The 25020-nt window shown below is 42.2% G+C and overlaps 2 protein-coding genes across 4 annotated transcripts; both read right to left on the reverse strand.

Moving 5' to 3' along the window:
* On the reverse strand, positions 1–17493 carry LOC110494216 (phosphatidylinositol 5-phosphate 4-kinase type-2 gamma). Of its 3 annotated transcripts, XM_021569057.3 has the most exons (11): positions 17243–17447; positions 16995–17150; positions 16806–16903; positions 10351–10447; positions 9649–9798; positions 8756–8902; positions 7763–7801; positions 7518–7631; positions 7027–7300; positions 3218–3321; positions 1–3025 (listed from the first exon to the last, which is right to left on the reverse strand). In XM_021569057.3, exons 2-11 carry the CDS (start codon positions 17142–17144, stop codon positions 2945–2947), a joined length of 1254 nt encoding a protein of 417 aa, XP_021424732.1. In that variant the 5' UTR covers positions 17145–17150; positions 17243–17447; the 3' UTR covers positions 1–2944. The 3 variants fall into 3 exon arrangements, with proteins under 3 accessions (XP_021424732.1, XP_021424731.1, XP_090061726.1); XM_021569056.3 differs by having other exon boundaries at positions 16995–17493; XM_090205600.1 differs by lacking the exons at positions 9649–9798; positions 10351–10447; positions 16806–16903; positions 16995–17150; positions 17243–17447 and adding an exon at positions 9057–9158.
* Positions 17494–21615: 4122 nt separating this feature from the next.
* Positions 21616–24901, reverse strand: LOC110494217 (insulin-like growth factor-binding protein 6). Its single transcript, XM_021569058.3, has 4 exons — positions 24165–24901; positions 23417–23451; positions 23114–23236; positions 21616–22874 (listed from the first exon to the last, which is right to left on the reverse strand). The coding sequence occupies exons 1-4, from the start codon at positions 24505–24507 to the stop codon at positions 22761–22763; spliced, it is 615 nt and encodes a 204-aa protein (XP_021424733.2). The 5' UTR covers positions 24508–24901; the 3' UTR covers positions 21616–22760.
* Positions 24902–25020: the final 119 nt, after the last annotated feature.

Raw genomic sequence — 25020 nt, forward strand, 5'->3', positions numbered from 1 at the left:
TAGATTTAAAGAAACATTTAATGTCATTTGTACAAATTATATTAGCGAGTGGTTCCTAATCCGTGACCAGATCGATGGCTCCATATCCGTGAGTGTGCATAAAAAAAATGTAAGGAAGGAATTTTGAAATTATTTATACTTTAACTTTTGATACTTATGTATATTTACTTTTGATATATAAGTATATTTAAAACCAAATACTATTAGGCTTTTATACTGAAGTAATATTTTACTGGGTGACTTTCACCTGAGTCATTTTCTATTAAAAATGTATCTTGACTTTTACCCAAGTTTGACAATTGGGTACTTTTTCCACCACTGCCTGTTTGAGATTACCATGAATTGTTTGAGGTTTAACGTTTGATTTGTTACGTTAAATAATTCAGTAATGTCTCGAAGAAATTATGGTAATCATCTGTTTTATAACCAGAAAGAAACTGCTAGCCATTGGTTGCTAACAGCTGAGAACGGCTAGCTAACTGGCAAGCACAAAAACACTTTGGGAAACACAAAACCTTTGGGAACATAGACCCCTAGAAATCGTCTCTAGTGGCTAAAGTAAGAACTGCCGAAAATGCACAGCAAAGTGGAGAAAAATGATTGTCAAGTTTTTTAAAAAGTTGTATTTATAGTGGAATACTAACACAAAATAAACAAGACACCGTTTGTAAAGATAACACTGGAAGTGAATGCTGGAATTAGACAATTAACTATGCAAATTTGCAAAAACTGTGTGCATTATGGAGATAGATGCCTGGCTCAAATAGAAGCATGTTCTAATAAAAGGCACGTGTGTTCAGTGATTTAAGAAAATAAACACCCCGGCTATTAATTGAAGTTTTATGGTTTCTCATACAATTATATTTTTGTTTTAGTCAATGACAATATATGTTGCAATGTAAATACCTGCGTCATTGCATGCTAGTGCATCAATGTTTTACTTTTTTGCATAGGAAACATCAAGCTTGTGAAGGAGGGATACACAATTATGATAGCTAGTGACTGAGGATGAAAAACCTGCTGACCACGAGATGTCCTTGTATACCTATATTTACATCAAATGCACTTGATTTTTTCATCAGTACTGTGTGAATTACAAGTCCATTCAATCTATTTTGGGGCATCTATAATAATTTTTAATTGTTTATACTCAGCAGGGGCTTACTTCAAATCATTTGTCTTCATGAATGGTTTCATGTGTGCTTGGTTGCATACCCCATCTTAAAATGTTAAAAGGCATTTGATATCACAAAGCAGGCTGTATTTCCATTTGTCCTGGATTGTAATTTCTTATTTAGTTAGCCCCACCTCACCCAAGAAATACAAATCCGTTTACAGAGAAAATACATAGATGTATGTATGTCTAACAGATCCATAAGTGTCCTCCAAAATGTCCCAGATATGTCAATATACAAATCATGTGCAATAGTGATATTTTACACCAGTGCAGCAAGTTAGTGGACTCTATTAAGTACTGTTGAAATCCATTTGATCTGTGGGGATACATTGACACCTAGTAGCGGTCGTATGGTTAATTTCTCCCTAACTATAATTTCACTGTTTGTTTTGATTGGGTAGGTCCCTGAAAACGGTCTCTACTACTTTGTTGTGCAAGAACTACAAGCCAAATGTCAGAAAAATTGTGGACTAAATATGCAATATATTGAGAAATATTTCTTATTGTTATCCGATACCTGTGTATGTGCAGGAATGTTTGCGTCCCATAGGTTGTAATTTGGTTGTAATGTTGACACATCACCAGAGACGATCTACCATCTTGGACAACACTGGTCCTGCCATGCAGGCAAAGCTAGTTAACATAATAACTGGTATACCGTCTTAGCTAACTTAGCTAGCTCTTCAAACAGTATTTTATGTGCACGATGGCATTAGAGCCTTGACTCTCATATGAACCTCACTGTCACTACCGGTCATCTAGCTAGCCATGTAGCCACCAGGGTTGCATCGGTTTCCAATGGACGTGAATACAGCTTGCTAGCTAACACTAGCATGCTAACGTTAGCTAGCTAATGACGATAAACCTTCGTCATGGGTCCGCAAATCAAGCAAATGGTACTGAACTCATGACAAAATCATTGACATTGTAGTGGTTTTGTTTTTCCTTAGTGACATTGCGAATATCATATTTTTGCAATTTAATTCTGATTTAACTAGCCATGTATCTAATCTGGGTTCGGCATGAGAAAATGAATGAGACATACTGCGAGAATTTGCGCACTCACGGATACGGAGCCTCAGAAATAAAAGATCCGCTCATGGATTAGGAGCCACTCCCAATATATTAAAATACATCAGTGATTTCAAAAGACTTAAAGGCATTTCTCCACCTTGTTTTGATTTAAGGAAATCTAGGCAAAGAAGGACATCGATCAGTCTTTCTAAAATACCAGTCCAGTGTGTGTGGCCATAAATTAATAGCCATCGCTACGGTCACTCCTTCCTTTTGTGCCTCCATCCAGTCATAATCAGCTGGAAGAGCATGACACAAAGACAATGTTCTCTCTCTTCCCATCGTCACCGAAGCCATTCAAACGCACTCTGTTGTCAGACTTCCACAGCGAATAGAACTCTGCCAGGTCTCCAAAATTCCAGTCAACCAGAACTCGAGGCATGTGACGTTGTAGTTTCTCTCGTGTTCCACAGGTGGCAAAGCTAGTACCAAGAGTCTTTTTTAACTTCAATTAAATAAATAGCTTTAAAAAACGGTATATTTCTTAGTTAATATACTGTATATTTGCTCTGTAGTTATCTATATACAAAATCATCTACTTGAATTGATTCATGAAATCAAAAAGCAGTGTCGTTAAATATTAGAATCAAATACAGTGTCTGTTAGATAATGAATTGTAACAAGGTACTAAATGGGGAGTTTTTTCGTATTGAGTCGGCCATGGTACTGTAGATGTAGCTGTTTTCTGGTAAGCTAGGCAAAGATCTTAGCAATGAACTCACGGAACCTCTTTGCATACTGCTCAGGGTGAACGGTGGAGATTTCTGCTCCAGACTAGGAATCACAAAAACACAACATGTCAAATACAGATATTGATAAATCAACAACTAACTTTTCAGATAGAAAACATCTTGAAAAACAATTGAAAAATGTGGGTATTTCCTACCCCCTAAAAGGTTCTAAAGTAGAGTTCAGAATTTATACTCAACTCTATTGCAAGCATGCACACATCCGTGTGTCACTCACCCCATGTTTGACGGTCTTGGCAGCATGAGCGGCTTTCTTCTTGGTGTCATAGTGAGTCAGGACGTCAATCAGACCCATGAAGTACACCTCCCTCTGGGGTGCACCTACAGAAGCAAGACACACGGCTATCACACAGTGGATAGACAATCATCACTCCCCCACCGACTGCGAGGTATACATGTACTGTATTGTATATGGCTTAATATAGTATGAGACAAATCCTAACTGTATTTGGATGCATATGATACATTTTCACACAAATCTCTCATTGACACATTGATGCAGTATCAAGTAAGTAAGTCATGGGTATCTCAGGTTAGGATTGTGCACACAAGTTCATTATTTCTCATCATCACTATGTCTAAAGGATAATCAACAGGAGTCTATGCGTTCTATGGAAAATAATGAACGATGTAGAAGGAGCTGCATAGAGCCACAAGTTAGCTAGCAGCATACCACCCTGAATCCTACTGCTGGCTTGCTTCTGAAGCTAAGCAGGGTTAGTCCTGGTCAGTCCCTGGATGGGAGACCAGCTGCTGCTGGAAGTGGTGTTGGGGAGCCAGTAGGCACTCTTTCCTCTGGTCAAAAAAATGCCCCTTGGCATTGACTGCCCTTTGTAGGGTGCTGTCTTTCGGATGGGACGTTAAACGGGTGTCCTGACTCTCTGAGGTCATTAAAGAACCCATGGCACTTATTGTAAGAGTAGGGGTGTTAACCCCAGCGTCCTGGTTAAATTCCCAAGCTGTCCATCATGGTCATCTAATCATCCCCAGCTTACAATTGTTTAATTCATCCCCCTCATGTCCCCTGTAACTATTCCCCAGGTCATTGCTGTAAATGAGAACGTGTTCTCAGTCAACTTACCTGGTAAAATAAAAAAGTTGATTATACTATGGCTATAATATAACACATTTGCCGGGCAATTCCTACAATGCGGTGGCATTTGGACCTCAACTTTAGGAAGAAAGAATACAAAAATATGTATATTTTATCAGAAAAACATATTGGTCAAGCTCAGGCACTTAACGGTGAACATTTGAACAGGATTTTAACTTCTCTATCAAACATATTTTGTCTATAATTTAGCCTAACAGGGTGGACATTTATGAGTGGGACATACAGACTAGTTATCTAGCTTTGCACCATAGTTTTCCCACCCAATAAATTATGACACTTCTTGAATGTGGTGCCATTGTAGGAAGAGGTCGTTTTCTTAAATGGAAAATTACAACAAACTTACAGGGTGATAAGTGATATCAGACACACAGAAAATCTTAAATAAAATAATAAATACAATAATCATGAAAAAACACTAATGACGAAGAAGACTAACTAGGACTATAAAATAATGAAGAAAGATTTGAAACATTTTTCTTGTGGAAGTAAATAACATCTGGAGACATGGCAAAAATGCCTACATTCACTGACAAAAAGTGTTTCAAATGCAGAAAATTGCCTTTCAGGATCCATATTTTGGTGTTAAGGTAAAGGACACCTGATCTTATATTTAAAGCCTTTTGGAATCCAAATTTTATACTAAATAAGAACTGATATTTCCTGGGGACAGAAAAGGAGCCACATATTAGGAATGACCCTGCCGCTAGAAATGTGAAGTAGCTAGCAAGTTTACTAGTTAGCGACAGTAGTTAGTAACCAAACAGACTTGCTAGTTTAGCTAACCGAACCATCACTCCTAGTTTGCTATTATTAAAATCTAAATCAACAAGGCCAGTAATGTTTTCAATTTGACTTTTGCTTTCAAAAGCACCTCAAACATTGAACATAAGAATGAACTACAGTCACTGAATTCTACCGTGCAAATATACTGTGTGTTATTTAAGTGATAATGCCCGAGAAGCCGGTGTTTTTAGGATATATTGGCACAGGTTTTGTTAGGCCCGAGACAAAAATTGGCAATATATCCTCCAAACACCAGCTTCGAGGGCATTATCACTTTTATTCAACGAATTACCAACATATTCAAATAATGATTGCCATATTTTCATTATTTAGATTAATTTATTCATACTCTTTCATCCTTCCACAAGATATAGTCCCAACACAAATCTAGGGTTGCTACCCAAGCCAGCTGGTCGTTTGTTTTATCAGTTCGGTTTCCAGAGACGCGACCCAGTCGTTCAGTCTTTTTGTTCTCCATCTACGGATGCGACCCAGTCGTTCGTTCTAAATGTTCTATTGTCATACTGGCTGGCAACGTTCTTATCCCATGCTTGCTCACTTGTTAACTACGGCTAACTACGGCTAACTTACAGTCACGTCAAACAGTGCAGCCAGAATAACAACAGTAGCTGCATTTGCATTTGTTTAAGCTGTTTTCTAGTGACATTTATTTGGATACATCCATAACAATGAGCTAATGAGGTCTGATTTCACCTGGCATAGAACATGTGCTCTCTCATCAGGACACTGTTGTTCAGAGGAGCTAGCCAACAACACAGTTAACCCAATCACTTCAAACTGAAGCAGGAAAGACTGCAAACTTTGTTTATTTTTACCTTTTTTCAATTGATATTTCTTTGTATACATCCATAAAAATGATGCTAGCTGATTCATTATTTCAACTGGCTCAGAAACGGTGCCTGCCTGTCTGTATCTTCCCAACACGTTCATTACTATGGGATGGCTAGAGATCGAATTTGATTACTGAAACAATGTTGCAAATGTCAGAGAGACAGACAGCAAGGTTTATACAAATGTCCACTGTTGAAAACTAAATGTTAGTCTAAAAGAAATGTGAGATAATGTCTAGATGCGTTTTAAAGTGATGATCTAGTTTAGAAATTGTCTGGCTGGGCTGATGAGACAATGGATTGCGCAGTCAGATGGAACAGAATAAATAGGCATTTAATGTCATAGATGTAGCCAGTGGTAACTCATGGTATAGACACCGGCTAGAATAAGGTTAACCAATCAGCATTAGACCCACTATTTGTATAAAAGGAAATAATGCCTTTCAAGCCAATCAGAAACAAGTATTCAACAATGCCATGGTTTATATCAATGTATCCAATAGTTAGATCATCAATGACCATACAAAACATCCAAGACATCAAAAAAGAAACCATTCCTCTTTGAATCATTGTTCTGATCAGCTACAAAATTCACTTCATCCCTAAAGCCAACACCTCATTTGGCCGCCTTTCGTTCCAGTTCTCTGCTGCCTGTGATTGGAACGAATTGCAAAAATCGCTGAAGTTGGAGACTTTTATCTCCCTCACCAACTTCAAACATCTGCTATCTGAGCAGCTAACCGATCGCTGCAGCTGTACATAGTCTATTGGTAAATAGCCCACCCATTTTCACCTACCTCATCCCCATACTGTTTTTATTTATTTATTTTTCTGCTCTTTTGCACACCAATATCTCTATCTCTACCTTTACATAACCATCTGATCATTTATCACTCCAGTGTTAATCTGCATAATTGTAATTATTTGCCTACCTTCTCATGCCTTTTGCACACAATGTATATATAGACTCCCCTTTTTTCTACTGTGTTATTGACTTGTTAATTGTTTACTCCATGTGTAACTCTGTGTTGTCTGTTCACACTGCTATGCCTTATCTTGGCCAGGTCGCAGTTGCAAATGAGAACTTGTTCTCAACTAGCCTACCTGGTTAAATAAAGGTGAAATAAAAAAATTTTTAAAAAAATTAAAAAACTTGTTGGGGCTCAGAACTAAATAGAACGTAATTTGTCATCCTAGCAATATGCCTAAAAATCTGCCATCTTGGTCAGGAAAACTTTAATTCTAGAAGTTAATTATAGGATCTCTATGGGGACTCACCCACAGCACTCTGAATGGCGTAGACGTCTACATAAGGGTCAAACTCCCCGGGCCCCAGGGGTTTAAAGGAGTTCATGTAGCCAGCTATGCCCTCAGGGGAGGTGCCATAGGAGCCCACAGCAGGAGCAGGAGTCAGGCTGTTCTCCTCGTCCTCCTCGTCCTCAGCATCATAATCATCATACGACTCCTCCTCCATCTCCTCCTCCTCCACCCGGCCCACATCGTGGATCCCCAGCAGCAGGCTGTAGTCCATGATCCTCAGATGCACCAGGAACTGGAGAGAGAAAAAGAGCGAGAGAGAAAGGGAGACAGACACACACAGAAGAAAAGACAAACATAGTACAGTTAGCCAATTACAACAGCTCAGTCACATCTGTTCATCTTTCCTCCCTCTCAACCCACACTGGGGCATCCCTCTCAGCCAGCCACTCTGCACTGATGCATATTGTACTGTAGTGCAACTGATGCTGTGCCATGTCTCGGACACTCACCTCCACGTCTCTATTGAGCTTGTCCATGATCCTCTCCTTCTCCTCCTCACTCACATAAACCTTCTGCATGTTATTCCTGAAGTCCACATCTTTGTACGTGGGCAACTCTTTCTCCTGAAAACACAACGAGAAAGAGGGGAGAGGGAGCAAGTCAATAAGAGAACCAATTTGGATCTACATGTTGATCAATTTCAAAATATCCCACAACTCACTTTTGAAAATAAATCCATTTGCTATGATCTTACCTTTTCCTTTAAACTCGCTTCACGGGACACCAGAGACCCCTGATAAAAGAACACATTCTGTTTACAAACCTGCCTGTTACCAATTATCCTGCAGAGGGCGCTGTAGGACTATTTTCCAGCTTGTGTTACTTGTTTATGTCTGGCTGACACCGCAGAGACTGGCTCGCTGCAATTATTAGTGGCTATTTACTTGTTTCATATTTACTATCTATTTGATACTTGTTACTGTGTTATAACCTTCACCATCTACTGGTCGATTACAGTCGTTGTTGTGCCTTACTTTGTAATAGCCTACTATATCTATTATCATGTACAGTTATTAGCTATGGTTGCTATTGCTCATCACTGCAATGTATTATCATATACAGTCCTTCATATTGAGCTATTCCAGTTCTATGCCATTACAGTGTTGAAGCTCATTCATACCCATTTGTTACTCTGCAATATGTTTATATTCATTATTCCCTTTCTGTACCTTTCAGAACCAACCCCATGTACCTATGTTCTATTGTGTGTAAATTAAGTTTCCCTGTGTGTGTGTGTGTGTGTGTGTAACTTTGTGAGGCTGCCTTATTCTCTAACCAGGGGCGGAGAGCCGGGTTGCTTTCTTTCACTGCAAGTAATTACATCTATGGTGGAACTGAGCAAAACTACTGTGGACAGAATGGGTAACGACACCAGTATACCATCTAGTGGTCCGTCTGTGTGAGAGCATAATCTCAATATAACCACATTATTGTAATTAGACTAACTTTATCCTGAGCCCAAACCAGTAACATACCTCATATCCACTACATGGAACATCATAGAACTGATGATGAGTGACCTGAATATATGGGCTAAATGTTGTTACATCATTTGAAAAAACCCAAATGTGGTTGCACTCAAAATATCCTAAACATGTTGTATTGAAAAAGTGTATAGGGCTTTCTTTATGACTACTGCTGATGCAAAAAGGTATTTTATAAAATAATGTGATTGATTGATTGATACCTTAAGGTCGTACTTCCTGTGAACGTTGAGCCTGTGGCTGAACATGTTCCTCATAACGATGAGGTAGGTGTCCTCACTCTCCACGGTCACCCGGTACATGGCCAGAAACTGAGGCAGCAGCGTGCTGCCGTGACACGTCACTATGTGCTGGCAGAGAGGGAGAAGCAGGGACGATGTGGGTGAGGTGATCAAGAGCTTAATAAAGTATGCAGTTATTTTATTTAAGTGTGATGCTGCATCTGTATATGAGATTGCTTCTCAACTCCAGTACAGGACGTGCAGAGCATTGTTCCAGGACTACCTTGCCTGATGACTCCTTGCTTTCCCCAGTCCAGCTGGCCGTGCTGCTGCTCCAGTTTCAACTGTTCTGCCTGCGGCTTTGGAACCCTGACCTGTTCACCGGACTTGCTACCTGTCCCAGACCTGCTGTTTTCAACTCTCTAGAGACAGCAGGAGCGGTAGAGATACTCTGAATGATCAGCTATGAAAAGACAACTGACATTTACTCCTGAGGTGCTGACCTGTTGCACCCTTGACAACTACTGTGATTATTATTATTTCACCATGCTGGCCATCTATGAACATCTTGGTCATGTTCTGTTATAATCTCCACCCGGCACAGCCAGAAGAGGACTGGCCACCCCTTATAGCCTGGTTCCTCTCTAGGTTTCTTCCTAGGTTCTAGGAAAAAATGGTATCCACGAGTTCATCTAACCGGGGGAGTAGATAAAGGGCCTCATTGCTGAAATCCCGAAGTATCACTTTTAATGCTGAGTTGGAACAAAAGCTTAAAAACACCCGTCTCCAGGACCAGCTTTGCACTCTCACTGTTGCACAGTTGTGTACTAAAGGGAATAGGTTGCCAGATGGGAATAGGGTGTCAGTGTTGTTACCTGGTGATATTCAGATAGGATGTTGTGCATGTCCTCCACTTCCTCACTGGAGATCTGTTTGAGTTTCAGGGTGCGATCATATGATGTCAGCAGCAGCCCCACTCCGTGACCATCCCCGTCCTTCACCGGAGGGCTGCGTGCCAGAGAACCCTTGGTATCAGAGGGGATATGGAGTTAAGAGAAGTGCAACAGCCACCAATAATATCTAAAAACCTTTCCTTTGTTTTTGTTATGGAAAACATTTTAAATCTCGGTACATAAAGGGTATGGTTAACCACAAAATCTAACTTTGACAGATGTTTTCATGACTGAAACATAAATTAATGTGGAGTTTATGTTTTTCTAACACAGCATCAAAACAGATGGTAGATGCATCTCTTAGAAGAAAATTGGGATATGACTGATTAAACGGACATCGGACCAGTAAAATTCCATCACCTTTGAATTGCAACTCTCCCCCAAATCACACGAGTCCCTATTAATGCCACATAACCTGTGACAATGAAAATCGACAGACACCACTATGTGAGAACATGCAGTGAACACACAGACCTTACCTACCAACCAATCCATGCAAATATTATGCCAACCTCATGCAAATTTAAAACTGCCCCATTCAATCCTACCCCCTTTCTAGTAGGCCATCAAAGCCACAGAGCTTATAAAGACTCACCATGTTGGCCTGTGTGTGAGTATTCATACCTGATAATCCAGATCCTCGATTCCAAAGCGCTCTCGGAGATTGCGGAACACCTGTGGACAATACTCTTTGAACTTGAAATGTCCTGGAAGATTCTCTCTGTAGAGAAACAAATAATAGAGATCAAAAGTGTAATTATTGATGTTTATTACAGCTTTATATTATTTTTGGCGATTTCCGATCATACAAGTAGAACGAATGGGGATGCCTCTTCTACTCATTCTAATTCTAAGGGTTTTATAAGGTTAGGCCTATATGAATTCAACATTCACAAACATAAGGACTATAATTATACATCTTGTAGACAAACATGAGAAACACCAGAACCAGACTTCAACTTAATGACCTGATGCATTACACCTATTAACCACGAGGACATGGGTATCATTCTCTATTCTGCATGTTGTTTTGCATCTCCCTCTTTCCCTCTCCTCTCCCTACTCGAGGCAGGAATTTCACACTTCATTGTTCAGAAACGGGACAACACGCTTCTAATCATTCTCCCAAGTGCTTTCAGCTGTGTACTACAACTTAGGGAGGAAAGCAGAGAAGAGAACAGACTGTAAATACAAGGATCGGAATGAGCAACTTGTACAACTGAGCTCAATAACTGATTAATATTATGAATAGTGTATTGAAGAATAATCTGAGGACAAGCTCAAATCAATTATATTGTTGCAACCACCACCGTGCAATAACAATTTTGGATGAGTAGGTTTTGCAGTCCACGGGCTACTGTAAAAATAGCATTGGAATAATAATTGGATTAATAAGAGGATGGCATTTCTGAAGACATCTGATTGATATTACGATATCTGAACCACTGTGCCTATCATTCCAAAATTATTTCAAAGGACTTTCTCATTCTTGTGCAAATTAAAAAGAATCCAAACAAAGTAAAGTGGGAGCAATCCTTCACCAGGGCCTGAATTCCTGACCAGATTAAAGGATTGGAAAACTCTACCAAATCTCATTGAGGTTAATACAGTTTACGGTCTCTGCCTAAGAAACATGCAGGACCCCACTGTACAATAACAACACAAAATGAGACATCAGAGCAGCCAATCTCTGGCATTTGACAAATACAAGAATACACTTTATTTTTATTAGACTCATCACTGTCACTTGTGTGTCTCTCACACACACACACACACACTCTCTCTCTCTCTCTCTCTCTGTGTCCGATTCCTTTCACATTCCTTTCAGTGGACATGTCATCGTGAGTCTAATTGCGCTGTCTACTTAGCCATTGAGCGTCATGGTGTTTGTGTGAGCTGAGCTGCACCGAGAGATTAAACAATCCCTGCTCTGGTCCACACACAGGACATTTCTTTCTCTTTTAGAATAGTATGAGCACTTTACTGTAAATCGTCCTTCTTAAAAACCTGCAAGACTCCAAATCTCTCAATAATGCTTTAGGTAGCAGTGTTTCCCACAAACACTCCCTCTCACATCTCTGCACAGAATGCAGCTTCATAGGTAGTGCTCGCCTTTGACATTCAGATAGACAAACCTATGTTTATCTTCTAATATGCAATTATTGCTAGAACAGAAAGTTGGTTTGTGGCAAAGATCAGGGCCGGTTCCAGGCATAAGCAACATAAACGATCTCTTAATGTTTATGTAAATGTAATTTTTTTTAAACATGTTTTTTTTTTTAGGAACTCAGTCGGGGTCTCATCTTACTAAGAATAGTAGAATAAGCCGTGTGAAATTCCAAAATTTGGTTGTGCATCAGCAGTTTCTCTCTTGTTATGTCAGTCACTAACTGTCACTCAATTAGCCATGTCAGCAAACAATGTTTAGACTGGTAGTTATCTACATTTGTAGTAAATATGACCGAAAACCGACTGGACAAGCAGCACACGTGCTCCGGGGGCTCCAATTGATTTTGTTCGTCATTTTCACTCAGATATCATAATAACATGGCACAAGACTCTCTGTAGAATTGCAGGAAATTAGCTTTAGAAATGCAAAAATGTATCCCACATCATGGCAAAATTGGTATATTTGCAGGAAATTAGCAGTAACTGCAATTGTATGCTCTCTGCCCCTTGGCAAAATGTGTATAATTGGGTAAAAACTTGAGGTCCAATGCTTCTGTTTTAATTTTTTTATCTCACTATCAACTCATTTCAGGGTAACAATTAAGTACCTTACTGTGATTTTTTTTACCATTTTAATTTAAAACATTGAAAATAGCTTAGTAAAAGTCATTGAGAGCATCCTGATTGTTGCATCACTGCCTGGTATGGCAACTGCTCAGCCTCTGACCCGCAAGACTCTACAGAGGGTAGTGCGTACAGCCAAGTACATCACTGGAGCCAAGCTTCCTCCCATCCAGGACCTCTATACCAGGCGGTGTCATTTGAAGGTCCTAAAAATTGTCAAAGACTCCAGCCACCCTAATCATAGACTGTTTTCTCTGCTAACGCACGGAAAGCGGTACCGGAGCGCCAAGTCATTGTCCAAGAGGCTTCTAAACAGCTAAGCCATAAGACTCCTGAACATCTAATCAAATGGCTACACATACTTTACCACCACAGACAGCTGCTGGGACTAAGACCACACTCAGTCAGCTGTATAAGGAAATAAGCCAACAGGAAACCACTCACCCAGAGGCGGCGCTCCTAGTGGCCGGAGACATAATGCAGGGAAACTTAAAATCAGTTCTACCAAATTTCTATCAACATGTTAAATGTGCAACCAGAATAAAAAAAATCTAGATCACCTGTACTCCACACACAGAGATGCGTACAAAGCTCTCCCTCGCCCTCCATTTGGTAAATCCGACCACAATTCTATCCTCCTGATTCCTGTTTACAAGCAAATATTAAGCACCAGTGACTCGGTCTATAAAAAAAGTGGTCAGATGAAGCAGACGCTAAACTACAGGACTGTTTTGCTATCACAGACTGGAACATGTTCCGGGATTCTTCCGATGGCATTGAGGAGTACACAACATCAGTCACTGGCTTTATCAATAAGTGCATCGAGGACATTGTCCCCACAGTGACTGTACGTACATACCCCAACCAGAAGCCATGGATTACAGGCAACATTCACACTGAGCCATGTATAGAGCTTCTGCTTTCAAGGTGCGGGACTCTAACCCGGAAGCTTACAAGAAATCCTGCTATGCCCTGCGACGAACCATCAAACAGGCAAAGCGTCAATACAGGGCTAAGACTGAATCATACTACACCGGCTCCAACGCTCGTCTTATGTGGCAGGGCTTGCAAACTATTACAGACTACAAAGGCCACAAAGACGACAAAGGGAAGCCGCGAGCTGCCCAGTGACATGAGCCTACCAGACGAGCTAAATCACTTCTATGCTCGCTTCGAGGCAAGCAACACTGAGGCATGCATGAGAGCATCAGCTGTTCCGGACGACTGTGTGATCACTCTCTCCGTAGCCAACGTGACTAAGACCTTTAAAACAGGTTACACAAGGCCGCGGGGCCAGAAGGATTACCAGGACGTGTACTCCGGGCATGTGCTGACCAACTGACATTTTTAATTTTCTTTGTGTGTGTGAATTTTTACCCCCTTTTTCTCCCCAATTTCGTGGTATACAACTGTTAGTAGCTACTATCTTGTCTCATCGCTGCAACTCCCGTACGGGCTCGGGAGAGACGAAGGTTGAAAGTCATGCGTCCTCTGATACACAACCCAACCAAGCCGCACAGCTTCTTAACAGAGCGCTCATCCAACCCGGAAGCCAGCCGCACCAATGTGTCAGAGGAAACACCGTGCATCTGGCAACCTTGGTTATCGTGCACTGCGCCCAGCATGCCACAGGAGTCGCTGGTGCGTGATGAGACAAGGGTATCCCTACCGGCCAAACCCTCCCTAACCCGGACGACGCTATGCCAATTGTGCGTCGCCCCACGGACCTCCCGGTCGCAGCCGGTTACGACAGAGCCTGGGCGCGATCCCAGAGTCTCTGATTGAGTCTGTAATACCAACATGTTTCAGGCAGACCACCATAGTCCCTGTGCACAAGAACACAAAGGCAACCTGCCTAAATGACTACAGACCTATAGCACTCACGTCCGTAGCCATGAAGTGCTTTGAAAGGTTGGTCATGGCTCACATCAACACCATTATCCCAGAAACGCTAGACACACTCCAATTTGCATACCGCCCAAACAGATCCACAGATGATGCAATCTCTATTGCGCTCAACACTGCCCTTTCTCACCTGGACAAAAGGAACACTTATGTGAGAATGCTATTCATTGACTACAGTTCAGCGTTCAACACCATAGTGCCCTCAAAGCTCATCACTAAGCTAAGGATCCTGGGACTAAACACCTCCCTCTGCAACTGGATCCTGGACTTCCTGACCGTCCGCCCCCAGCTGGTGAGGGTAGGTAGCAACACATCTGCCATGCTGATCCTTAACACTGGAGCTCCACAGAGGTGCGTGCTCAGTCCCCTCCTGTACTCCCTGTTCACCCACGACTGCATAGCCAGGCACGACTCCAAAACCATCATTAAGTTTGCAGACGACACAACAGTGGTAGGCCTGATCACCGACAACGACGAGACAGCCTATAAGGAGGAGGTCAGAGACCTGGCCAGGTGGTGCCAGAATCTGTCCCTCAACGTAACTAAGACTAAGGAGATGATTGTGGACTACAGGAAAAGGAGGACCGCGCATGCCCCCATTCTCATCGACGGGGCTGTAGTGGAGCAGGTTGAGAGCGTCAAGTCCCTTGGTGTCCACATCAACAACAAACTAGAATGGTCCAAACACACCAAGACAGTCGTGAAGAGGTCACAACAAAGCCTATTCCCCCTCAGGAAATTAAAAAGATTTGGCATGGGTCCCGAGATCCTCAAAAGGTTCTACAGTTGCAACATCGAGAGCATCACTGCCTGGTACCGCAAGACACTACAGAGGGTAGTGCGTACGGCCCAGTACATCACTGGGGCTAAGCTGCCTGGCATCCAGGACCTCTACACCATGCGGTGTCAGAGGACGGCCCTAAATATTGTGAAATATCACAGCCACCCCAGTCATAGACTGTGCTCTCTACTACTGCATGGCAAACGGTACCGGAGTGCCAAGTCTAGGACAAAAAGGCTTCTCAACAGTTTCTACCCCCAAGCCATAAGACTCCTGAACAGGTAATCAAATGGCTACCCGGACTATTTGCATTGTGTGCCTCCCCCCAACCCCTCTTTTTACGCTGCTGCTACTTTTTTTTATCATATATGCATAGTCACTTTAACTATACATTCATGTATATACTACCTCAATTGGGCCTACCAACCAGTGCTCCCGCACATTAGCTAACCGGGCTATCTGCATTGTGTCCCACCACCGTCAACCCCTCTTTTACGCTACTGCTACTGTTCATCATATATGCATAGTCACTTTAACCATATCTACATGTACATACTACCTCAATCAGCCTGACTAACCAGTGTCTGTATGTAGCCTCACTACTTTTATAGCTTCGCTACTGTATATAGTCTGTCTTTTTACTGTTATTTTATTTCTTTACTTACCTATTGTTCACCTAACACCTTTTTTGCACTATTGTTTAGAGCCTGTAAGTAAGCATTTCACTGTAAGGTCTCCCTCCACCTGTTGTATTTGGCGCATGTGACAAATACAATTTGATTCTACCTACATGTTCATATTACCTCGACCCCGGGGCCCCTGCATATTGACACTGTAACGGTGCACCCTGTATATAGCCCCACTATTGTTATTTACTGCTGCTCTTTATTTGTTATTCTCATCTCTTGCTTTTGGGGGGTATTTTCTTAAAACTGCATTGTTGGTTTAGGGCTTGTAAGTAAGCATTTCACTGTAAAGTCTCCTCCACCTGTTGTATTTGGCACATGTCACAAATACAATTTGATTTGATTTGAATTTCTTAAGCATGAATTTTGCTAGGACTGTCTGGGAGTGGTCTGCATGGGGAGGGGAAAACTGAAAATTAGCTATTGTTGTCAGAGAGGTTTGGAACTCTTATTGGTCTATTAACTAATTTACCGCATGGTGCTGTCATAATGGAAGGCCAATAATCCATCCCACCAAAACAGGCTGAAATTTCAGCTGGTCTTTTCAAACAGCTGTTACACTAATAGGCCATTATCATTATGTTCTCAGTTACACAGTGTTATTCCAACCTCAGTGTGTAAAATAAAGTTTTTGATTGAGGTAGGCCTTTAAAACAACACCATTCACTCTACGCCCCATGGAAAAATGTGTACAATTCAAGGAAATGAACTTTAAAACTAAAAGGGACACCAAATCTTGCTTAGGGCCCCCGAAAGGCTAGAGCCTGCCCTGGCAGAGATTGTGTGACAAATTTGGAACAATTGAGTCAAGAAGGGGATTTATAAATCAGATTACATGATTAACTCTCCACTTGAGCAAGGATCAATATATCTATTTTTTACGGAGTTGTATGGAGTCTAGTAAAGTAGCCTACTTGTTGAAGAGATGGTTGTTGACTTTGATCTTGGTATTGGCTTTGAAGTCATCAGGAAGCAGCATGACGGGGACAGGCACCTGGACCAGGTCATTAATCTGCAGATAGTGGATACGTTACACTGTTAGAACACACACAATAATAATAATAATAATAACATCAACAAAAACATTGATTTAATCGACGTACCGAGTGATTGACTCCCCACATAAGGACGCTTAGAATAGGGTCACTGGCTCGGAACACCTCCACTTTCTGCTGTACAAAATGTTTCTTCTTTGTCTTCGTTTTGGGAGCCAGGATACTCAAAGGGCTCGAACTGGCACCCGGAGAAGCCATTGCTCGCTTAAAGTACAATAAACAATAGTCTGAGTTGGCTGCAATGAAGAGCAGCGGACAAAAAAAAAAAGTTGTTGATTTTGTTTACATGAATTCACCTTTGGTTTGGTGTTGTTATTCGGTCCCAAGTTTGTGACGCTGCCACGATAAACTCCTTCAATGACTCCCTGGTTTTATTATTTCCTTTTGCCTTCTTAAGTGACTCTGTTGCCCCAATAGTCGCCGAAAAACAAACTCAGATCACATTAAAGACACTCGCCATCATCTGGCATCACCTACCCAGTGCCCAGTTGACAGGTGCGCAACGATTTCAGCGCTCGCGCACTCCGCCCACAAATGCAGCAACATCAAATCTAATTTTATTATTCGTCACATGCCTCGTAAACAACAGGTGTGGACTAACAGTGAAAAGTTTGTTTTACGGGAACTTCCCAACCATGCAGAGAGAAGGAAACTAGAGAAAGGAAAACAAGCAATAATACATGTAATAATAGATACACCATGAGTAACAACAACTTGGATACAAGGGGTAGCTGTACCGAGTTGATGTGTCAAAACAAGTTATTGCAAAAAGGTTCACTACAGATAGTCCGAGTAGCTATTTGGCTAACTATTTAGCAGTCTTATTGCTTGGGGGTTGAAGCTGTTCAGGGTCCTGTTGGTTCCATACTTGGTGCAGTGTATGACTTGGGCGCTGGAGTTTTTATTTTATTTTTAATTTTGGGTCTTCCTCTGACACCGACTGGCAGGGAGCTCCTTCCCAGTGATGCCAAGTAGTTGCCATACCAAGCGGTGATGCAGCCAGTCATGGTACAGCTATATAACTTTTATTTTGCTTTTTTTATCCATTATTTAATTGTTTGACTTTCTTTTTTGAGGATCTGATGGTACATGCCAAATCTTTTGAGCCTCCTGAGGAGGATGAGGAGTTGTTGTGCCCTCTTCGCGACTGTGTTGGTGTGTTTGGACCATTATAGAGCCTTAGTGATGTGGACACCGAGGAACTTGAAGCTCTCAACCCGCTCCACTGCAGCCCCGATGATGTGAATTGGGGCGTGCTCGGACCTCCATTTCCTGTAGTCCACAATCAGCTCCTTTGTCTTGCTGACGTTGAGGGAGAGGTTGTTGAACATCTTGGCCATGTTCTGTTATAATCTCCACCTGGCACAGCCAGAAGAGGACTGGCCACCCCACATAGCCTGGTTCCTATCTAGGTTTCTTCCTAGGTTTTGGCCTTTCTAGGGAGTTTTTCCTAGCCACCGTGCTTCTCACCTGCATTGCTTGCTGTTTGGGGTTTTAGGCTGGGTTTCTGTACAGCACTTTGAGATATCAGATGATGTACGAAGGGCTATATGAATACATTTGATTTGATTTGATTTGTCCTGGCACCACACTGCCCTCCTCCCTATATGCTTTCTCATCATCAACTGTGAACAGGGAATACAGGATGAGACCAAGCAGGCACCCCTGAGGGGCCCCCTTGTTGAAGGTCAGTGTGGCAGATGTGTTGTTGGCTACCCTCACCACCTGGTGGCTTCCTGTCCAGGATCCAGTTGTAGAGGGAGGTGTTCAGTCCCAAGTTCCTTAGCTTAGTGATGAGCTTGGAGGGCACCATTGTTGTTTAACGCTGAGCTGTAGTCAATGAACAGCATTCTCACATAGGTTTTCCTTTTGTCCAAGTGGGAAAGGGCCGTGTGGAGTGCAATAGAGATTGCGCCATCTGTGGATCTGTTGGTGCTCTATGCAAATTGGAGTGGCTCCAGGGTGTCTGGGATGATGGTGTTGATGTGAGCCATGACCAGAATTTGAAAGCATTTCCGGGCTACAGATGTGGGTGCTACAGGGCGAAGTTACCTTTGCGTTCTTGGGCACAGCGACTGGTGGTCTGCTTGAAACAGACTGGGTAAGGGAGAGGAGGAAAATGTCAGTAAAGGCACTTGCCACCTGGTCAGCACGTGCTCTGAGTACGTGTCCTGGTAATCCGTATGGCCCTGTGGCTTTGTGAATGAGCCGGTGTAGTAGGATTCGATCTCAGTCCTCTATTGAAGCTTTTCCTGTTTGAATGTTTGACAGAGGGTGTCCCGCACAGGAGGTTGGTGGCACCTTAATTGGGTAGGATAAGCTCGTGGTAATAGCTGGAGTGGCATTGTACCAAATACAGCAAAAACATGGTTTACGTGTGTTACATGCCATTCCATACACTCCATCCCAGCCATTATTATGAGCCGCCCTCCCCTCAGCAGCCTCCACTGGTGTCCCGCTCAGCGTGGATGTTGGCTGTAATCCATGACTTCTGTTTGGGGTATATACAGTGGGGAGAACATGTATTTGATACACTGCCGATTTTGCAGGTTTTCCTACTTACAAAGCATGTAGAGGTCTGTAATTTGTATCATATGTACACTTCAACTGTGAGAGACAGAATCTAAAACAAAAATCCAGAAAATCACATTGTATTCCGTCTCTCACAGTTGAAAAATTACAGACCTCTACATGCTTTATAAGTAGGAAAACCTGCAGAATCGGCAGTGTATCAAATACTTGTTCTCCCCACTGTACGTACGATCACTGTGGGGACGTCGTCAACGATGCACTTATTAATGAAGCCGGTGACTGATGTGGTAAATTCCTCGATGCGTCCAAGAATATATGAGTCTGTGCTAGCGAAACAGTCCTGCAGCTTAGCATCTGCTTCATCGGACCACTTCCATATTGAGCGTGCCACTGGTACTTCCTGTTTGAGTTTTTGCTTGTAAGGTGGAATCAGGAGGATAGAGTATGGTCAGATTTGCCAAAAGGATGGCGAGGGAGAGCTTTGTATGCGACTCTGTGTGTGGAGTAATGGTGATCTCACTTTTTTGCCTCTAGTTGCACAGGTGACATGCTGGTAGAAATCAGTTAAAACTGATTTTTAGTTCTCCTGCATTAAAATCCCTGGCCACCAGGAGTGCCGCCTCTGGGTGAGCTATTTCTTATTTAGTTATGGCCCTATACAGCTCGTTGAGTGTGGTCTTAGTGCCAGCATCGGTTTGTGGCAGTAAATAGACAGCTAAGAAAATTATAGATATATTATAGATACTCTCTTGATAAATAGTATGGTCTACAGATTATCATGAGGTATTCTAACGCAGGCGGGCAGAACCTCAAGACTTCCTTAATATTAGAGATTGCGAACCAGCTGTTGTTAACAAAAGAGACACACACCTCCCCCTTGAGCTTACCCGACGCTGCAGTTCTGTCCTGCCGATGTATAGAAAAACCAGCTAGAATATGACCAAGTTTCCGAGAAGCATAGGATATTACAGTTCTTTAGGTCCCATCTTCAGGTCTCCAGTGATTTGTATATTTGCCAATAGAACAGATGGTTGTGGCTGTTTATTTTCTCCTCTGCGTAGTTTCATCAGGGTACCCGCACGTTGGCCTCTATTTCTCTTCCACCTGTCGGGGATTAGGCCCTGGTCTGGGGTGTGCCGCCGACTTGTTGAAATATAAATCTTCATACAAATTGAGGTTAGTGATCGCTGTTCTGATGTCCAGAAGCTTTTTAAGGTTATAGGAAACAATGGGCAGAAACATTATGTACAAGAAGTGTTAAGATCAGCGCAAACAAAACACACAAAACCGCAGAATTGGTCAGGATCCCGAAAAACGGCCTCTATACATTCCAGCGCCATTGAATATCAAAACAATCAACTTCTCATTCAACTACCTTAGATTTCTACATAATGAGTCCGTAACAATTGTTTGATATTGTTGACCTATTTTTAGATTATCATAAAATACTAGAATATGGTTCAAATGTAATTACTCCAATGAGACTTATATACAGTAGATTCCCAAAAATATAAACATTTGTTTTGTGACATTTAATTCTAATTTCCCCTTTATTCCGGAATGGAGTAGAGTTACATGAGTTCAGGTCGTCCTTTTTCAATCTCCTAATAACATTTAAATGACTAAAACAAAGCAGTCTTTGTGTGTACGTGTGTTTGTGTGTGTGTTCCATTTGTATGTAAAGTCACAAATGCCAACTAATTCACTTAACATTCTTGTCTCCTGCTGTTTGAAAAATGTGTATTGTGTATCTTTTTATAAGACTCAGATTGTGCTTTTGGAAGGTGAAGAACGTAAAAATAAAAAAAACACGCTTTAAACTTTTAAGAGCAAACTAACTCCAAAGCTCCTTGGCTTTAGATATTGTCATGGTAACTGAGAGCCAGTCCTGTTCTAAATCTTCCTGGTCATATGAGAACGATTTCTGGATTAAGGGCACACTGGCCAGCCATTACAGCCATAGCAAGGTTATTTTCAATCACAAACAGGTTTTTGTTAAACCGTAGACCACATGCTGTTATTCCAGGCTGTTATGAGGCTCACATGAAACCTCTAAAACATATATTATACAGCAGGTAAGTATCTTCACCAGACATCTGGGAAAGATACCCATCAACATAAATTTGCTTCCAGTGTGTTTCCACTCAGAGGCTTTTATTGATAAAATGTCACATTTACTTAAGTATAAAAGATTGTCAACATAAATAATTACATCAATAAAATAGGTTCAGCAGGTACAGTACAAAATACAATGTTTTGTCATGCCCAATAGAAGACAAAAAAGCACTTAAATAAAATGTACAATTTGTTATAAAAAATACATACTGAGAATTAAATAATACATCAGGTTTTAATTTATATATGTATATAAAAAGACTATATCTTATACTCTAAAAACATGTCTGCTCAGCTATAATGTCAGTAAAAAGATTGGAGGTGCTCCAGTAGTTCTTGGTCCTGGAGTTTGAACATCAGAATGTCAGATTTAAGTGCATAGTTTCAGAACTATAAGAGCGACAGTGGTAACATCATCAGAGACAATCGTCATCACTAGGCCTAGACCCCTCAAACTCAACTCTGGACTTCGAAGCAAGTTCCACTGCATTTTTTTATTGTTCCCCTATAATCAAGGATTGATTTAGACCTGGGACACCAGGTGTGTGCAATTAATTATCAGGTAGAACAGAAAACCAGCAGGCTGTCGACCTCGTAGGGTAAGAGTTGAGTACCCTGGCCTAGACTGTCATGGCACGCAGCGGGTAAATGGGATTGGGGGTGTAGTCTACTACAGGTCTACCCACTTTGAGTTAGGTTATAAAATTAACTCACAACTCTGCATATTTATAACACAGAGTACAGATATTAAAAAGTGCAATAATTCCATACCCATCCAGTCTAAACTCAGGTGAAGCCTACTTAGTAAAAATCTCTGGTTTGAACTGTATCACAACTCATCACTAGAGGGCGCTGTGAGACCAAACTAACAGGGATGGATAAAGCGAATGACCTGCCCGAGAAATACAATTGGAAAAATGTGCTTGTAGGTAGTAGTGTAGTAGGGAATGCATCTGAAATGGCACCCTATTCCCTACAAAAGGGTGCCATTTGGGATGCAGTTGGGTGAATTTTGCATTTATTGGCCATTTAGTGTCCAGCACTTTGGGCAGCTCTTCTGTTCTTCTTCTATCCCCCTCTTTTCTCCTCATCTTGCTTTTCCTCTCGATCCTCACCCATTGGTCAATATTCCAGACTTCAGGGTGTGTTGGACTGGGCAGTGCCCTCTCATACATTGTCACAGATCAGGGTGCCCTCTGGACTTGTGTGTGATGATGTTGACATGCCACTCTCATTCACACACCAGCAGTGACCGCGGTGCATGCCCCGAGACGACCGACACTGCCACACAGAGATAAAGCCTATTAGAGATGTGCAGTTTTGTATAGGACACAACAACGACACTCAAACACATACACACAAACATTTCTGACCAGGCATTGACTATCGAGTCCAGCCTGCAACTCAAGATTGAGTTGGTCCACTGAACTCCTACTTAGGCAAGGTTACTCATCATGCAAGCATAGTTTGGCGAACCACCTCTGCTATACATGCATAAACCAGTCTGCTTCTAAACATACCTGTTTCTTTCTGAAGAAACCACGCTTGTCACAGTTGGGCATATAGATATCGCCACGGTCTGACTGGAAGACCACGGGCTCAAGACCTTTAAGTACAGTGTTCAGCAGCCTACGACACGGAGCCTAGAGAGAGAAGGAGAGAAAGAGAAGGAGAGAGAGAGCGGGTTTTCATTATTAAAACCCCCGCCACTATTTCAGGTGCATGTTTTATTGTCTTTCAATTCTATCGCTCAACACAGTCCTCCACACATTTGGAAGTACAACATGTCCTCATTATGACATGTCTTAAGTAAAGGATTTTACCTTCTCCAGGTCTTCAGTCAGTGTCGGGTGTGTGGCTGGAAAAAATACATGACAACAGCTTTAGCATAGTAATGGATTACATTACCACAGTAACTGATTACTGAAATATCTGATGAATGCAGTGGCAGAGACAAACCAGTAGGTAGAGTCACATATCATGTTCACAGATTGGCATTAACAGGTTGTTGAGTAAAATTTCCAGCTGCTGGTGATTTGAGGTCAACATGACATAATTGGGATTATTTAAGAGAAGAACATTTCCCACACACAAAACAATTTAATTCCTGGTGGAGTCTGAGCATAGATTTATTTGAAAGAAATCCTAAGTCTTGTGGCTGAGTTTGGAGCACTGCATACTGATCTTGGCTCTGTCTCCAATGTAAACTACTGTCAGTGCCAATTGTGTGCTCCATTACGACCTAGCTGTATTTCTTACTTCTGATGAAGCTACACATTTTCCACTTCCACAGGCCAATACAATCTCACAATCGGGACCTTTCTTATCACAACAAAGTCATCAGAGCAACGTTTATTTAATTATCTAAGATATACAGCGCTGGCGTCATATCCATATCCTGACAAGGATCAACTCTGGGCCCTTGTTATACAGCCCATAACTAGGTCAAGTGAGCTATCTGCAAAAGCTCAATTTAGCATTGATTTTAGTTATAGTTTACAGTACCTCCTCCTCCACCCCACCAGATGTAACTGAGTGGCTTCTCCCTCTGTGCTGTAGTAGGTGTCTTACCTTTTGGCTGGGGACTCTCAGAAGGGCTGGGTTCACTGGCGTTGCCGCAGACTCCCCTGCCCTGCAGAAGGGCCTGGAGGGGGCTGGGGTCTCCCAGTGGTGGGGCGCAGCGGAGTCCTCGAGCACAGCTCAGGGTGTAGACCCCACAGGGCTCCCCCAGGAACAGGACAGTGGTGCTGAGCTCCCCAGACTGTTGCCTCTGGTTGGGGGCCCTAGCCCCCTGTAAGCCCTTACTGGAGGGACTCCTTCCTCTGAGAGGGGGCAGCCGGGAGGCTAGCGTCCACGGGCTGGAGAGGGCAAGCTGGAGGAAGAGCAGGGCCAGAAGGTCAGGGTACAGAAGCATGTTTCCCTTAAAATACACGTGGTCCACCAACAAAAGTTAAGTAATAGTCCAGGAGGTTCCTATTTGTTTCAATGCCAGATATTCAATGTCAGGGTAGGCTGTTCTCTGAGGTTTGTTCTTATTCAGCTCAGTTCCAGTTGTTGGTTGGGAGAAGCGAGGCAGAGTGGATAGGAATCCCCTCCAGCTACAACAGAGCGATAATGAAGCAGACACACACCACGGACAGCGGCTTTTAAAGAGCCAAAAGGTGGAGGGAGAGGGAGGGGGAAGGAAAGAGGGAGAGAGGAATATTAGTCTCCCCTCTCATTTCCAGATTGCTGAGCACACCCCCACTTCCCCTTGTCTCTGACACACACACCTTTCCTTTACCAGTGCCTGCTGGTGAAATAGGGATAGCCGTAACCCCATCATGAATGTGTCATTATTGCTGTTTCAAATTCGGCATTATTGTTTTTCCACCGGGAATATATTTGATTTATGTGTTTTACAAGTAAGCATTACTGACACATTTAA

The sequence above is a fragment of the Oncorhynchus mykiss genome, chromosome 17 (assembly GCF_057628025.1).
Source record: "Oncorhynchus mykiss isolate SJ-2025 chromosome 17, ASM5762802v1, whole genome shotgun sequence".
NCBI lineage: Eukaryota > Metazoa > Chordata > Actinopteri > Salmoniformes > Salmonidae > Oncorhynchus > Oncorhynchus mykiss.

Coding starts and splice junctions, on each gene's coding strand:
- LOC110494216 (XM_021569056.3), bottom strand. CDS start 17,144: ATGGCTTCTCCGGGTGCCAGTTCGAGCCCTTTGAGTATCCTGGCTCCC. Junction 7,802..8,755: donor ACAGGAAGTACGACCTTAAG/GTATCAATCAAT, acceptor TTCTTTTATCAG/GGGTCTCTGGTGTCCCGTGA. Junction 3,026..3,217: donor CCAAGACCGTCAAACATGGG/GTGAGTGACACA, acceptor TGTGATTCCTAG/TCTGGAGCAGAAATCTCCAC.
- LOC110494217 (XM_021569058.3), bottom strand. CDS start 24,507: ATGCTTCTGTACCCTGACCTTCTGGCCCTGCTCTTCCTCCAGCTTGCC. Junction 23,452..24,164: donor TGAGAGTCCCCAGCCAAAAG/GTAAGACACCTA, acceptor TATTTTTTCCAG/CCACACACCCGACACTGACT. Junction 23,237..23,416: donor TGACTGAAGACCTGGAGAAG/GTAAAATCCTTT, acceptor TTCTCTCTCTAG/GCTCCGTGTCGTAGGCTGCT.